Source organism: Canis aureus, chromosome 9, assembly GCF_053574225.1.
Source record: "Canis aureus isolate CA01 chromosome 9, VMU_Caureus_v.1.0, whole genome shotgun sequence".
Classification (NCBI taxonomy): domain Eukaryota; kingdom Metazoa; phylum Chordata; class Mammalia; order Carnivora; family Canidae; genus Canis; species Canis aureus.
Window position 1 is genome coordinate 66,505,177 of NC_135619.1, and position 15,238 is coordinate 66,520,414.

The following is a 15,238-nucleotide window of genomic DNA, read 5'->3' on the forward strand; positions in this document are numbered from 1 at the left end:
GAAGTCTCCTGGTTTGCAACAAAAATCCTCTCCTTTTAAAGAGATTTAATCAGTCTTGAACCTTGGCCAACCTCTGGCTCTGCTGGTTCTCAGTTCTGAGTGTGTCATCAGGCTGTGCCGGGTGACGTTGATAACTGATATTAGCGGCAGCACCCTTGGCTGACTACATCACTGCATGATGTGAGTCATTCCATCTTGCTCTCTACATCCAGTTGCCAAAACCTGAGTAACAATTCTTCTACAGTTTTGATTTCCAGTTTCCAGTAAACGAAACCTATCCCATTGGCTGTGCTCTAGCCAAGAGGAGGTTGTTATAAACATCCAGTCAGATCTTCGGAAACGCATTTAAGCTCAGACCTTGGGGTCTGTTACCCCCAAAATTTGCTTCTGGGTAAGACAGGGAGGGGTGGGCAGGGGCTGCTCTTTCCTGTGGCCTCCAACCTCTGGTAGGTGGTGAGTGGTGGGTGGTGGGTGGTGGGCCCATGAGTGCAAGGGAAGCCTCTGTGGAACCACTCCCAGAACTAGGTCGGTCAAGAGTCTACACCTGCCCCTTGGCTCTGAGACACTGGGACAGTGAGCCTTGTTCAAGCCTGGATGCAAGTGGCCTAGCAGGGGAAAAAGACAAGTGTTAGGAAGAACCAAATTGGAGTCATTCCAAGCCCAGGCTTTGGAAGCAGCTGGACTTGGGGCAAGTGGTTATTTCCTCATCTATAAAATGGGGAGAGTAAGCTCTTTATTCTCGTTATCTTAAGTGAGGATGACATGGGATTGTTGAGCCCAAAGGTCAAGAAAGAATTCTTGAGACGTTTTACTGTATAAAAAGGTGGGGTTTTTTTTGTTTTTGTATTTTGTTTGTTTGTTTTTTAATAGCGCAGGGACAGGACCTGTAGGCAGAAAGAGCTGCACTGGGGTTGTGACAAGTGACTGATTCTAGGTGTTTTTAATTAGTGGGGGAGATAAATAGTGTAAGTCTCTAAGGAATTTGGAAGTGGAGCTTCCAGGACCTTGAGGAGCCAGCTGCTCTTAGGATAGGGTTACCTGTGGTCCTTAAGAAACCGTAAACACCAAGGCATAAGGCAGTCATGAAGTCCTTGAGGAATATGATGCTGTACACGTTTCAGGGATCTATCAGCGGGCTATAAGCTGTAAAGAGATTTAGTTTAAGCTACCTTTTTCTCACCTTTGTTTTCTCATCAAGGGGGTGGCATGAGAAAAGGAGCCCGGAGCAGCTTGACTATAGGATATATCTCAAAACATAACTGGCTCTTATTACCTAATTCTGGTGCCTTTGAAACTCCCTGCAGAATTTTTAAAAAGATTTTATTTATTTATTCATGAGAGGCACACAGAGAGAGGCAGAGACATAGACAGAGGGAGAAGCAGGCCCCCTGAGGGAAGCCCAATGCAGGACCCGATCCCAGGACCCCAGGATCACGCCCTGAGCCGAAGGCAGACGCACAACCACTGAGCCACACAGGCGTCCCCATTTCCAGGTTTACATATAAGGAAAATGTGGGACAAGGTCAGTTTGTAGTGCAGATGGGCAGTGAAGGTCATTGTCTTGGGGCCAGTCTCAGGGTCTTAACTGCTGGGGGTGGGAGGTCATTTCGGTTCCCACCGTGGGATGCTTTGCCCATCCAGGCTTCACCTGAGTTAAAAGATAAGCTGTAAGAGAACTTACTGCGTTCAGGTGTTCAACAGTGCTCACCCTGACTTGCCAGGCAGCGCCAAACAAAGCACATCTCTCTCCATGAGGATTTATTGCTCTCTGGAAAGATTTGCTGGACAATAGGAGAAAGTTCCATAATCTCCCACTAAGAAAACATTGACCCTGAACTAACAGCCATATTCAGGGAGCGTGGCACCTGGTTCCTTTCCTTGGACCACACCACCAAGCCCTAAAGCACCAAAGAAGGGGTGTGGCGGCAGCATGCCTGCTTTCCCACATCTGTAGGGGCGTGTTTGTTTTTTGTCTGTTTTTTAAAGATTTTATGTATTTATTCATGAGACACACACACATACACACACACACAGAGGCACAGACACAGGCAGAGGGAGAAGCAGGCTCCATGCAGGGGGCCAACATGGGACTCAATCCCAGGACCCTGGGATCACGCCCTGAGCTGAAGGCAGTCAACTGCTGAGCCACCGAGGTGTCCCTTGTTGTTGTTGTTGTTGTTTTTAAACAAATCAGACTTGGAAGATAGAGACAAAGAGAGAATTTCTCATCTCCCCCAAACAGCCCCCACCACCCAATCTGCAGAAGGTTTGAAAAAACAAAGCAAACACTGTGTGTGATAACCGGGTTTTCTAGAACAAGGACTTCAAACCCTGTCTCCAGATAACTGGAGGTCAAGGCACGCAAATCCATTTGGGGCAGGTCATTTGCATCTGGAATCAGATTCCCCAAGCAATCCTCACTGGGATCAGGGCTGCGGGGCTCCCTCCCCCCCAAATCCCCCTTGTCTGAATGAAGCAGAGAGGCATCAGGTGAGGTCATTTCTTCCCATCTCCCAACATGGGCAATGCCCTCCCGTAGGTGGGCTGTAGGCTCAGGGAACCAAGGGGAGGCCAGTGTGGAAGCACTCACAGAATGTTCTTTTGGTTTCTAGCCAAGATTGCGGCAGCTGTGTTAGGAGGAGGTGAGTCTCTCCAGAGAAGGGGTTCAAGTTCTCATCTGACCCCTGAACCTGGGACCTGGGGGGGCAACCATCCTCATCCAGGCCCAGGTCTGCCCCGGACTCATGTAGATGATGGGAAAGAGGTGGATGGATGGAGATGGGCAGGAAGCCAGAAACTGGAAACAGACAAGACGCTTGGAACGAGGAGTGTCATGGAAACTCCACATGGAGGAGTCCCTGTAGGGACCCCATCCGTCTTTGCAGGGCGTTCACTCTGTGACCTCGTGTGTGTCTTTGAACTCTTTTGAGCTCCTGTTTCCTCCCGTGAAAAATGGGCCAATATTGCCCATTCAGTGTTAATTGCGAATGTTGCATAAGATGAGACGCGCATGGAGTTTGAACATAGTAGATGCACGGAAGAGACACCGCTGACTCAGTGCCCCCGGGTCTGGTGGCTTCTGTGCTCTGTGGTGACACCACGGAGCCCCAGAGTTGGGATGCAAGCAGAGTTTGGAATGTGCCCCTTACTTACACTAGTCCCCTGGTATTAAGCCCAGAAGCTTACACGCCTCTCCTTGATCCTGCGGAGTCTCACTAAGACAAATCTGAGCCCCAGGAGACAAGCGACTTTCCCAAGGAAGGTCCTGTGGCAGCAGATCAGAGCCCACGGAGCCCACAGGCCCTGTTCCTACTGACCTCACAGGCCCTTCCCTCCACCTTCCCCACCTAGTTATTCTCCTCTTATTTTTTAAAAAAGATTTTTATGTATTTATTCATGAGAGATACAGAGAGAAAGAGAGAGTGAGAGAGAGAGAGAGAGAGGCAGAGAGGCAGAGGGAAAAGCAGGCTCCATGCAGGGAGCCCGATGTGGGACTCGATCCTGGAACCCCGGGATCACGCCCTGGGCCGAAGGAAGGTGCTAAACCGCTGAGCCACCCAGGGATCCCCTAGTTATTCTCTCTTGACTCATGGCATGCCCAGAGTCTCTCCTTAGTTCAGAGTTCACCCCCAGGTCTAGGCACCCCCAAACCTGACAGTGGGGGGCTCCTTTTCCCTGAGCCCTCCTCTTAACCCAGCTCCTCCCTGTCCACAGCCTGCCCGTGGTGGCTGTGCCCACGGTGTTGGGCTCCATGGGCTTCCCCGGGCAGGAATCGCCGCCTCCTCGCTGGTGGCCAAGATGAAGTCCTCAGCTGCCATTGCCAAAGGGGGTGGAGTCGCCACCGGCAGCCTGGTGGCTACGCTGCAGTCCGTGGGTAAGTGTCCCTGGCAGGCCTTGCTGTGCAGGGCCAGGAGGACAGGAGTCTCAGGACCTAGCCCAGATCTGAGCCTCACTGACCTTCAGTCTCTGCTCCTTTGTGTCACCCTCCCTGTGCTCTCTGGGAGGTGTAGGGGGCAGGGAAGGAGCCCTGGCCCCGGGTATGCTGGCTTCAGGTTGGCTACCAGAGCGGGTTGGCTGGGTTCCTTGAGGATCCCCCCTACTCCCCCACCCCCAAACCCCCACCGCAGCTCAGCTTTCTTGCTCAAAGAGTGACAACTCCCAGCTCCCAGTTCTGGGTTTCTCCTTTGGAGTGAGCGCCACAGGGCTGCAGGCAGCTGCCCTCCTAAAGCAGGGCTTTGGGGGAATAGCAGGGTGCCGGCTGAGGTCTCTGGGCCTCAGATCTTCCTGAGGGGCCTTGGGGTCTTTGACCTCATGGTTTTGTCCCATGGAGCTTCTCCGGTTCTGCCCTTCCCATTCTGCTCACCCTCTGCTTCTCCCCCAGGAGCAGCTGGCCTCTCACTGTCATCCAAGGTCATCCTGAGCATCGCTGGATCTGTCCTCATGTCCCGCATGGTGGGCTTGTACTAGTTTCCCACCTCTCCACCTGCAGAGAAGAGGGCCAGGTGGAGCCCCGCCCACCAGGCAGATGCAGGGAGGGACCAGTCCCTGGGTGACACTGCACCCCTGGAGGAAAATAAAGAATAAAAATTGTTGTTGCAACCCCTCCTGAGTTCTTTCCTTCCTGCTCGAAGTCAGGGGGTTGGTTCACTCCTTTTTCCTAGTCTTGTGGTCACAGAGCAACATGGTGCAGGGGTGTGGTCCCTGCCCAAACAGGGGCCCAGTTTATGACTCTGTGCGTGACTCTGGGCAGGCCACCTCCTTTCTGACCCTCAATTTGTCTCTCTTGGGGTGGGAAGTTGGTCTAAATGACCTCACAGATCTCACCCAGGGTAGGTATTTGGCTCAGTTCCTGGGCAGAGTCAGGAACAGAGTTGGGGCAGAGGGGATCTTATCTTTGGAGCCACTACCTCAAAGCTTCATCTGCACATTTGTCTCACCCCTACCTGCTGTAGGGCTGATGGCTCTGTTCTAAGTGGCCTGGCTTTTTGAGTCACTGCTCCATCCTGAAGTCAAAGTCCACACTGCCCAGCCCTTGCCTTCTCTCTTCAACAGCTAGAAGGGAAATCTAGTTTTTCAGGGACTCTGACGTTTCAACTTTAGGGCCCTAATCTCTAAATGTCCTCCTCCCAGAACAAGATTTAATAGAAACTTCTCTTTGCCAGGATGAGTTCAAATGCAGAGCATCAGATTTGCTACGTGCTGATTTGTTCCTCCTTCCCACAACTCTGAGCACCTGCTCTGGGTCCAGCACTGGCAAGGTGCCAGGGAACTTGGGCTTTTCCTAGACAGCGCTTGTGGTCTGCTGGGGACATGGACCAACAGGGAGACAGCATCGATGCCGTGCTCTGGTAAATGCCAGGCCAGAGGCCAGCCCGGGGCTCCGGGGCCCAGCAGAAGGTATAGAGAGTCTGCTATAACAAAAAACCCATAAACTGGGTGGTTTGTAAAGAACAGAAATTTATTTCCCACAGTTCTAGAAGCTGGGAAGTCAGAGATCAAACACTGGCAGCCCTAGGTTGCTGGTGAGAAGTTCTTTCCTAGATGGGTGCCTTTTTGCTGTGTCCTCACATAATGGAAGGGCCAGAGCTCTCTCTGGCCTCCTTTGTAAGGAAACTAATCCCACCTGGGAGGGCTCCACCCTCATCATCTAAGCACCTCCCACAGGTCCCACCTCCTAATATCATCATCCTGGGAGTTAGGATTGCAACCTGAGGTTTGGGGTATACAAACATTCAGACCACAGCAGGCGTGCTGGGGAAGAGAAGTTTGGGTTCTATCCTGAGGGTTGTGGAGAGACAAGGGTTTCCAATGTGACATGGATCCAATCACAGACCTATACCACTGCACACTCTGATCTAGGTGCTGTCAGCAGCCTGACAAGATCTCGGTTTCCAGCAAGAACCAAACTTATGAATGTAAGGCTCTGGACATTGAAAAAAAGTTGACTCATCCATGTCCACAGGTGGTACTTAGCTAGGTCACTGAAGCACACTGCTACCTAGCCATAGGAATAGGGTATTAATTCAATGCTCAGTTCTTTTTCTTTCTTTCTTTTTTTTCTTTAATGCCTTGGAGAATCTAATAAAGGTTGTAAATCCTCTCCCCCCACAAAATGCACACATTCCCAAAATAATGCCTCCAAATGTAAGACCTTTATTAGAACTTCTGAAGGCCATCCTTGGAGCTGAAGCACTCGGGTCTGCCCTGGATCTGGAGAGTTGGACAGGTCGGTCTCACTCCCTGCTGAGGCCCAGCTGACTGCTATTTGAGGCCACCCCAGACCACACATTGTTCTGAACTCTGTGCCCTGACCTCCTTTGCCCCACAGCAGTTCCCAGAGGCCTATTTCTGGGCTCACCTGGTTCTTCACCTTTGGCTGTCAGGTTTGGCCTCTGTAGTAGGTGGATTTCTAAGCATGGTGCCCAGTGATGCTCACTCTCACATACTCCCCAGCCCTTGGGGCGTCGGTGAGTCCTGTGGACATAAGATACAGCTTCCAGAATTCTGTTGACAGAAAGAGATTATGGGCAGATGTGTCTAAACTAGTCCTAGGAGCCTTTTGAAAGCAGAGAATGGGGACACATGGGTGGCTTAGCGGTTGGGCACCTGCCTTTGGCTCAGGTCGTGATCCCAGGATCCGGGATCAAGTCCCGCATCAGGTTTCCTGCGAGGAGCCTGCTTCTCCCTCTGCCTGTGTCTCTGACTCTCTCTCTCAGTCTGTGTCTCTCATGAATAAATAAATATACCTTAAAAAAAAAAAAAAGCAGAGAATGTTCTCCACTCATCACAGAGGAGGAATCAGAGATTTGGAGCAGGAGGGGGATTTGAAGATTCTTACCACAGGCTCCAAATGAGAGCCCCATCAGACAGCACATAGGATTTTGCTCTTGTAAAACCCTAAGCAGAGAGCTCAGTGAAGCTGGGCTGGACTTCTGGCCTACACTATAGCATAATAAATGGGTGTTACTTTAAACTTCTGGCTTTGTGGTCATTTCGTAAGGCAGGACTAGAAAATGAACACAGGCTTGATACCTTCTCCCTTAACCAGCCTGTGGGTTGTTCACTCAGGAGCTGAATGAACAGATTCTGGCAGCCGCAGGGTTCCTGAAATTCCTGGCTTCTGTTGGTCCCCAACTCCAGGTCCTGCCTCTGTGACATTCCTCGTTTGCCTGCAGGAGGCCCAGGGTCAGGGGAAGCCAGACACATTCCCTGCTAACCATGTCCCGGCACACAGTGGCTAGCGTGCTGCAGGGAAGAGCATTGGGAGGCATATTCTCACTATGGGGATCTAGGATGGCTTCCTGGCAAGTCGGGCATCTTCATCAACTCCTTTGCCTTCAACTTCATCATCAACTCCAACATTTCATCAACTCCTTCCTTCTGCTCACATGAAGAGAGCATGCTCCACAGGGAAGGACTGCATTTCTGGTCTATCTTGCAGCTAGATGTGCTGACTGGACTGGGTTCTGGCCAGTGGGAGACGAATAGAATGCAGTATGTTATTCCCTGGGCATGCAGTTAAAGGGAGCAGGTGGGCCCACCTTTGCCCCTTGTTTCCTTCCCATGAGTTCTGCTGCAGGCAGGGTCATGACCATCTTGAATCTGCAGATGAAGTTTCAAGAACAGCACATTATCAGGAAGGCAGAACAAGACTGAGGGTCTGGGGAGTCTGGGCCTCCATGAACAGAGCCACCCCTACCCCACCCTCCCATCCTCAGCTGAGAATCATAGACTCAGTAACAGAAAGAAACGAAGAAACTTCTTCTGCTTAAGCCAAGAGGGTTTCTTTTGCAGCAAAGGTGCATATTCTAGTGAATATGCCTACGCAACATATTCTAATGAACACAGTAGGGAACCTTGATGGCAAGCAATAGAGGAATCAGCCCAACAAAGGGTTGCATTTACTTGTTCCTTCTCCATTCACCACTAAAATAAGAGTAATGGGCTACAGAAACTTAGAACCGTGTGGGCAAAGAGAAGGAGAGAGATGACAGGAATACCACTTTGGAGGCCAGAAATCACATGGACACATGGTTTCACTTAGTCCCAAGAAAGCTGAATCTTAAGTTGTGAGTGGAGACAGGGAGAAAGAGGCCCCTCTCTTCCGTGGAGGACCCCCCAAAGGCTCAGCTTCTGGAGCGTGGCTTTGGGGTAGACCAGCATAAGTCTGATGGATGTCTGTTAGGAATGAGGCTAATCCCCAGGGCTCCCCTCCAGTAGACAACTGACACTTTATTTTTGGCAAGTTTGGGTCTCTGGGACCAGGGGCATGAAGTGAGGCTGATGAACAGGAGCTTCATATTCACGAATGTTGAGACCCCTTGTCTTCATCAATAGGCACCCAGAACACTGGCAGCCAGGTTACTATGGCCAGAACAAAGGAAGAAGGATTCTTCTCGGGAATTTTACCCACCCGAGAAAAGAAATGTTCACATTTGACAGATGGGGAGAGGGGTGCTCAATGAAAGGCTCAGCCGGGGGCATCTGGGGGGCTCTGGTGGTTAAGCAGTTGACTCTTGATTTTGGCTCAGATCATGATCTCAGGGTTGTAAGATGAAGGCTTAAGATTTGCTCTCTGCCTCTTGCCTACCTCTAAAAAAAATGTTAAGAAAGAAAAAAAAGAGAGAAAGAGAGAGAGAGAGAGAGAGAGACTCAGGCAGATCATTAGTACAGTCATAGGTTTGACATAGAGCCACTACCGCAGCAGAGCCCGACATCAGACATCTATGAAGGCTCAGACACAAAAGGGAAACAATGTCGCTGGCCCTTTATCCCCTTTCACCCCCAACCTTCCAACAGAAACACAGTTTCATCACTGATTTCCCCACTGAGAGCAGAGGGACCCAAGGGGGACCACAGTGGCTGGTCTGAAAATACAGAAGACAGTGGGTGCAGGAAGAGGCCCTGCGGTAAGGGGAGTATAGCCGGCCTAGGAGAGATGCTCCACTCTATGACTTCCATTAGCACCCAGTCTGGGTGAGAGAAGAAAGGGAGCCCCGCCACCATCCTGAGTCCCCACGGCCACTTCGGAGAAACCTCTACAGCCCCCTGAAGACCCACAGAGCAATTCTAAAAGTGCTAGAACAGGAGGATCAAAATGAGTAACATTAAAAACACATCTACCGTGGCCAACATTCTTTTTTTTTAATAAATTTATTTTTATTGGTGTTTAATTTGCCAACATACAGAATAACACCCAGTGCTCATCCCGTCAAGTGCCCCCCTCAGTGCCCGTCACCCATTCACCCCCACCCCCCGCCCTCCTCCCCTTCCACCACCCCTAGTTCATTTCCCAGAGTTAGGAGTCTTTATGTTCTGTCTCCCTTTCTGATATTTCCCACACATTTCTTCTCCCTTCCCTTATATTCCCTTTCACTATTATTTATATTCCCCAAATGAATGAGAACATATAATGTTTGTCCTTCTCCGACTGACTTACTTCACTCAGCATAATACCCTCCAGTTCCATTCACATTGAAGCAAATGGTGGGTATTTGTCGTTTCTAATGGCTGAGGAATATTCCATTGTATACATAAATGTGGCCAACATTCTAAGAAGGGTGATGCTGCTGCCTCTCTTTTATAGATCTTGTTAAGAGAACTAGTTAAGAGGCACCTGGGTGGCTCAGTCAGCTAAGTGTCTGGCTTGGGCTCAGGTCATGATCCTAGGATCCTGGGATCCAACTCCAAGTCCCGCTCCTTGCTCAGCAGGGAGTCTGCTTCTCCCTCTCCTTTGGCCCCTCCCCTGGGTCATGCTTGCTCGCTCTCTCAAATAAATAAATAAAATGTCAAAAAAAAAAAAAAAAAAAGAACCCATTAAGAAATGATTCAAAGATCCCAACTCCTGCTGCTATTAAGATGGGCATCTTCCCACAGGCTGAGAATGGCTGGCTTTATGGGTTATTTCCAGATTTGTAGTCTTACTCTGGCTCCTTGCCCACCAACGCCCTACCACCTGCCTCCTTGAACAGCCTGTCTGTATTCAGGGAGATAAAATTATTTTTGAAATGGATCAATTCAATTGATGAAGAGGTAGGGTAGGGGGTGGGGAGGTAGGAGAGTTGAACAGTTTCAGCCACCTTCCGGCCGGCCCCAGCCAGAATTTCTGGAGTGCCTTTGGTAATAGGGATTTTCTAGAGAAGGAAATTGAGAAGAGACATTTTTTTTTTCAAACAGAAATTGTGCCAGGCTTTTTCCTGACAATTGCAAAGACTTAGGGGGCAGTCCACTGGTTTGAGTGATTTACCCCTTGAGTCCTTACCCAGCCTCAGAGCTGAGCTGTTTTCTCTGCTGGAATGCCCACATTCCTGTGGCATTGGCTGGCTGTGGCGAGACAGACCATAAAGCCTCTTGTCTGAGCCTCATTCTGAGGCGGGGAGAAGGATAAGGCCTGAACACAGCCAAGTTTCAGAAGCAATCTAATATGGCACTGCAGTCGTCCTGGGCTCAGCCCTGTAGGCCCCTGAGCTGGCCTGAGGAGAGGGCGGGAAGTTGTCTTGGGCTGAGGCTCCACCAGGAGGACTGGAGTCCAAGTGCTTTGTTTGGGATGTGACCCCAGGGGGCACCAGCCAGGAATGAAAGATGAGGTGGGGAAAGACACAGCCAAGAAAGGGCCCATTCATGGGTTGGCTCTGTGGCCAACTGAGGCTTGATCTCAATAGCCCTGTCCCGTCCCCAAGGGTAGGAGTTTCTCTCTGAGCCCTGGAAGGTTTGGCATTCCAACCTTAGGGGGAAACGTGTTCTTCCTCCCACCCTCCCCCATCCATAGGGATTGTCATCAGTGCTCTGGTGGTTTAAAGGTTTACTGCCCTACCCCCAGCAATGTGAGGCTTTTGCTCCCAGGGGGAGCAGGAGCGTGGGGCTGTAGCTCCTTCCCTATTTCTTCTCCGCGAGGGAAGTTTTCTTCAGGGTTTCTGCCTGCCGTGTCTTTCTCAGTGGAGCACCCAGCAGGCCTGCTGCTTCAGCTTTTAGGGGTTCAAGAAAAGGTAATTTTCCTATATATTTTATATTCATTTTAAAAATTATTTTTTGTATGTTGTCTGGATTTTTCTCGTTGCAGGTTGGGAGTGATAATGCTAGCAGCCCTTCCTGTTGATAGGCACACAAGTGGTCTATAAAATGCAGAGGGTGCCCCTGGACACCTCAAGACTACTGGGGTGGGGGCAGCCTGGGTGTCTCGGCGGTTTAGCGCTGCCTTCAGTCCAGGGCCTGATCCTGGAGACCCAGGATTGAGTCCCACGTCAGGCTCCCTGTATGGAGCCTGCTTCTCCCTCTGCCTGTGTCTCTGCCTCTCTCTCTCTCTCTCTCTCTGTGTTTCTCATGAATAAATAAATAAAATATTTAAAAAAAGACTACTGGGGTGTAAGCAGAAGTTTTAGAATTTCTATTTATGTTATATCTCATCCTCAAAAACGAAGCCAAACCAAAACAACAAACAAGTACACAAAAAACAACTGCAGAGAATGAGACCTCTCTGGCAAGAGGTAAGCTGTCACCCGGACATGAGTGGAGACAGGGGACACCAAGAACACTTATCACAATTGGAACTGGAGGATTTTTCCCAACACAGTGAGGTGACCATTCCTGATTCAGTCTCTTGCCCGGAAGCTCCACTGTGACATTCAGCATACTATGTTGGCCTGGTGGCTTGCTTGTCAGCCTCCCCACTGGACTTTGAGGTCGGGTGGGGAAAGGCCTGTGTCTGGCTCATCTCAGGATGTAGGGTTCATGCATGAGGAAGGGCGAAGTGTTTTGGGGTCAGCGGCTCATTAGGTATCCTGGCTACCCTTCACCCTGGCTGCCTAACTGGAACGTTTGTCAACGTCAACCCCATCGTGGAACTGAGGCCCACAGAAGGTCTAAGAATGGCCCTGGGTATATACAGCCCATCCCTTGTAAGACTAGGACTAACCAAAGCCTCCTGCCAACTTGATTCTGTGCTAAGTCAGCCCTGTCCTGGCCCCCTCCTTGATGCAGGTTGGGAGGATGGGGGATTCCATCCCCCTACTCCCCTCCCCCAGCAGGGCTGCAAGAGGCAAAGACAGGGAGACGTGTCTGCACATGACCTTTCTTTGTTTTGTTTTAAGATACTATTTATTTATTCATGAGAGACACAGAAAGAGAGGCAGAGACACAGGCAGAGGGAGAAGCAGGCCCCCTCCCATGCGGGACTCTATCCCAGGACCCCAGGATCACAACGACCTAGACAGAAGGCAAATGCTCAACCACTGAGCCACCCAGGTGTCCCTGTGCATGATCTTTATTTCTCATGCTTCTCTGACCCGACTGGGGGGTTTGGAGGTTCAGCTTGGGATTCAGTTTCTTCTTGCTGTTCCCCTTCAGCCCTGGGTTCTTCTGGGGGAGAGGAAGATTCCTTTTTTGGTTTTCCAAGGTAGGCTCCTAAACCTGACCCAAGAGAGGCCAGGAGGACTTTGGTTGACGTGCAGAGCCCAGCTGCCCCTGAAGAAGAGACCGAGGGTGAGCAGGGAAACATGCAGCGGCCAGTGGCCCCCCATCCCCGCTGGAGGTGTGAGGCCCAGACACCTGGATCCCTCCTCTAAGGTTCTGAAAACCCCCAGGGCTTGGCCTTGGGCAGAGGTCGCTGGAGGTGGCTGCCAAGTGAGGAAGTGGGACGCAGAGGAGTCAGCCACAGAGCCTGAGAGCGACAGGTCCCCTTACGGTCACACAGGAAGCCACTGAGGCCCAGAGGGGAAGGGACCCTGCCGGTCCACCCAGGTGTCAGGTCCTGGTAGGGCTGCACCCAGAGCCCTGGGCTCCTTCTCCCTCCTGGAGCTCCCTATCCCTCCACTGCTATGGAACCTCACTCAGAAGGAGCCAGAGACAGGACAGTGAGGGAGGCAAAGGGCCAAGAAGGAGGAGGATGTCGCAGGCCTGGGGGGAGAGGACAGGCCGTGCCTCGGGGCTCGCCTCTGGCCCGAGTCCACTCCTGGCTCTGCTCGCGTCCCTCCCATTGCCCCCTCCTCTCCTCCCCGCTCCCCCTCCCTCCCCGTCCCCCCTCCTCCCCCCTCCCCCCCAGCCCCCAACAAACCCACGGACTGCAGCGTAGCCACCAGGCTGCCGGCGGCGACTCCACCCCCGTTGGCGACAGCGGCCGCGGACATCATCTTGGCCGCCAGCGAGGAGGCGGCGATTCCGGCCCCGGTGAAGCCCGCGGCGCCCAGGGCCACCGGCACCGCCGCCACCGCCGCGACTGCGGGCACGCGGAGCTGGTCAGGGCGCGGCCGGGCCGGGGACCCCCCCCGGGACCCCTGGGCGGTGTCGGGGCCTGTCTGCGCCGCGCGGAGGGGGTCCCGGGGCGGAGACAGGGGTGGGGGTGGGGGTGGGCGAAGGGGTCTCTAACCCCGCCTCGGCCCGGGTCTCTAACGTGGCTGTGCGACCCGGGGGGGGGGGGCACTGGCCGCGCGGGGCCCCGTGTGCGGACGTGTGGGCGCTGAAATACCCCAGAGCGGGGTTTCGCAGCAATCACCCCTCCCCCTCCCCCGCCCCGCCCCCATCAATGGAAATCTCCACCTGCCGGTTCGTAGGCGGCCGGGAGGGGCGCGCCGCCGGACAGGTGTCCTCTGGGGCGCAGGGCTGCACCCCGGGCCTCCCTCCGTCCCTACCCTGCCACGGCCGCGAGGCTACAGGCCACTCACCTCCTCCCACTACAGCAAAGGCCGCCTGTTCTGGGGAGACGAAAATGGGGAGAGAGAGAAGGCGTCAGCTGGGTAGGAGGGGGAGGGGCCGGGGCAAGGAGCGAGGGTGCAGCGCCGCGTGGGGCTCGGGGTCCCGGGGTCCCGGCGCCCCGGGGGGGAGACTCACTCATCATCGCGGAGAGCCCCGCCTTCTCCCCGAGCAGCTCTGCAAACGCCTCAGCTGCACCGGGTGTTATTTCCTGGGCCAACCAATGGGGACACCCCCATCCCCCCCAGGGCGGGCCCTTTCGCGGATGTCAGCCCCAGCAAAACCCGGGGCGGTCCTCCCCACCCGCACCCCAGCTCCACCCACTTCTCGCGGCTGCTCCCCCCCTCGGCTGGCCTCCCTGCGCAGCGCTGGTGGCCCCCCTGCCTGGTGCCCCCACCCAAGAGGGAAGCTCCCTAAAGCATCTGAACAACGGAAGAATTGTTTCCAGCAAAAAAAAAAAAAACAAAAACAAACAAAAAAAAACCCAAATTTAAAGAAAACACCCAATACAGATTACTGCTGCACAGCAAGGGTTTGAACTCTGGGGGGTCCACTTTTGTACTGATTTTTTTTTATAGTACAGTACTGTGAATATATTTTCTCTTATGATTTTTTAAACATCACATTCTTTTCTCTAGCTTATTTTATTGTAAGAATACAGTGTATAAAACATGTAACTCAAAAGATGTGTGAATTGACTTTATATGAGTGGTAAGGGAGAAGCAGGCTCCCCTAGGGCAGGGATCCCCCCGCCCCATGCGGGACTGGGTCCCAGGACCCTGGAATCGTGACCTGAGCTGAAGGCAGATGCTTAACCGACTGAGCCACCTAGGCACCCCCCAGTTTTATTTTTAAAGTTAACAGAAGCTAATTATTTTCGGGTTTACTAGGCTTATGCAATCCTTATGTTATGAATTATCTTCGCACATTCTTGGGTTTTTTTTTTTTTTAACATGGAGATGTTATTTTTTCCCTTACAATGTATAGGAAATATATATATATATTTCATTATATATATCTCTTAATTCACTCTCACAAATGTTGCAGAACTTTGTTTTGAGTTCAGCACCTTTTTGCTTTTCTTAACACAGAAAACTTTAATACCTATATAAATTTGTCAATATTTTACTTCTTTATTTTTGTCTTTGTTGCCTCAAAAAGTTGTTCCCGTCAGCTATCAGACATCATCACTTGCATTTTCTTTGGGTTCTTCTGGGGCTTCACTTTTTAAAATTAACTTTTTATTCCATCTAGAATTCAGGTTGCTACATATACGGTGATTTGCATACCTATATATGTCCTGGTTTTTCCCGTGTCATTAATTAATCATCTTTCCTTTCCTCTTTGATTTGAAATTCTGTCTTTATATTCAAAATGCGCATACTGGCATATACACCAGTATAGGTGATTTGGAATTTCTCTTTTCTAATGAACTATCATTTCCTTTTGGCAACACAATCACACTGTTTCAATGTTTATAAATGTATGTTTGACTCCCATATTTTTGAGATAGAGATATTTTAGAGATAATATCTAAATTGGGCCTTAATATTTC

The 15,238-nt window shown here is 51.5% G+C and overlaps 1 protein-coding gene and 1 long non-coding RNA gene across 3 annotated transcripts; one reads left to right on the forward strand and one right to left on the reverse strand.

Annotated features, from left to right (window-relative positions):
- The first annotated feature begins 267 nt into the window (after positions 1-267).
- LOC144321079 (uncharacterized) lies at positions 268-4,602 on the forward strand. The gene is made up of 4 exons (XR_013386798.1): positions 268-391; positions 2,613-2,642; positions 3,715-3,874; positions 4,382-4,602. It is a non-coding gene; the product is annotated as an uncharacterized LOC144321079 (long non-coding RNA).
- Positions 4,603-12,055: 7,453 nt separating this feature from the next.
- Positions 12,056-13,955, reverse strand: LOC144321078 (interferon alpha-inducible protein 27-like protein 2). 2 transcript variants are annotated; one of them, XM_077910435.1, is made up of 4 exons: positions 13,822-13,953; positions 13,656-13,685; positions 13,049-13,210; positions 12,056-12,459 (listed from the first exon to the last, which is right to left on the reverse strand). In XM_077910435.1, the coding sequence occupies exons 1-4, from the start codon at positions 13,826-13,828 to the stop codon at positions 12,260-12,262; spliced, it is 399 nt and encodes a 132-aa protein (XP_077766561.1). In that variant the 5' UTR covers positions 13,829-13,953; the 3' UTR covers positions 12,056-12,259. The 2 variants fall into 2 exon arrangements, with proteins under 2 accessions (XP_077766561.1, XP_077766563.1); XM_077910437.1 differs by having other exon boundaries at positions 12,244-12,459; positions 13,053-13,210; positions 13,822-13,955.
- Between the last annotated feature and the right edge of the window lie 1,283 nt (positions 13,956-15,238).

What these genes read in the sequence shown, in the direction of transcription:
- LOC144321078 (XM_077910435.1), bottom strand. An exon ending in CTTTGCTGTAGTGGGAGGAG is followed by an intron (nt 13,211 to 13,655) that starts GTGAGTGGCCTG and finishes GCGTGCCCGCAG; the next exon opens with TCGCGGCGGTGGCGGCGGTG. An exon ending in GGCTACGCTGCAGTCCGTGG is followed by an intron (nt 12,460 to 13,048) that starts GTTTGTTGGGGG and finishes TCTCTTCTTCAG; the next exon opens with GGGCAGCTGGGCTCTGCACG.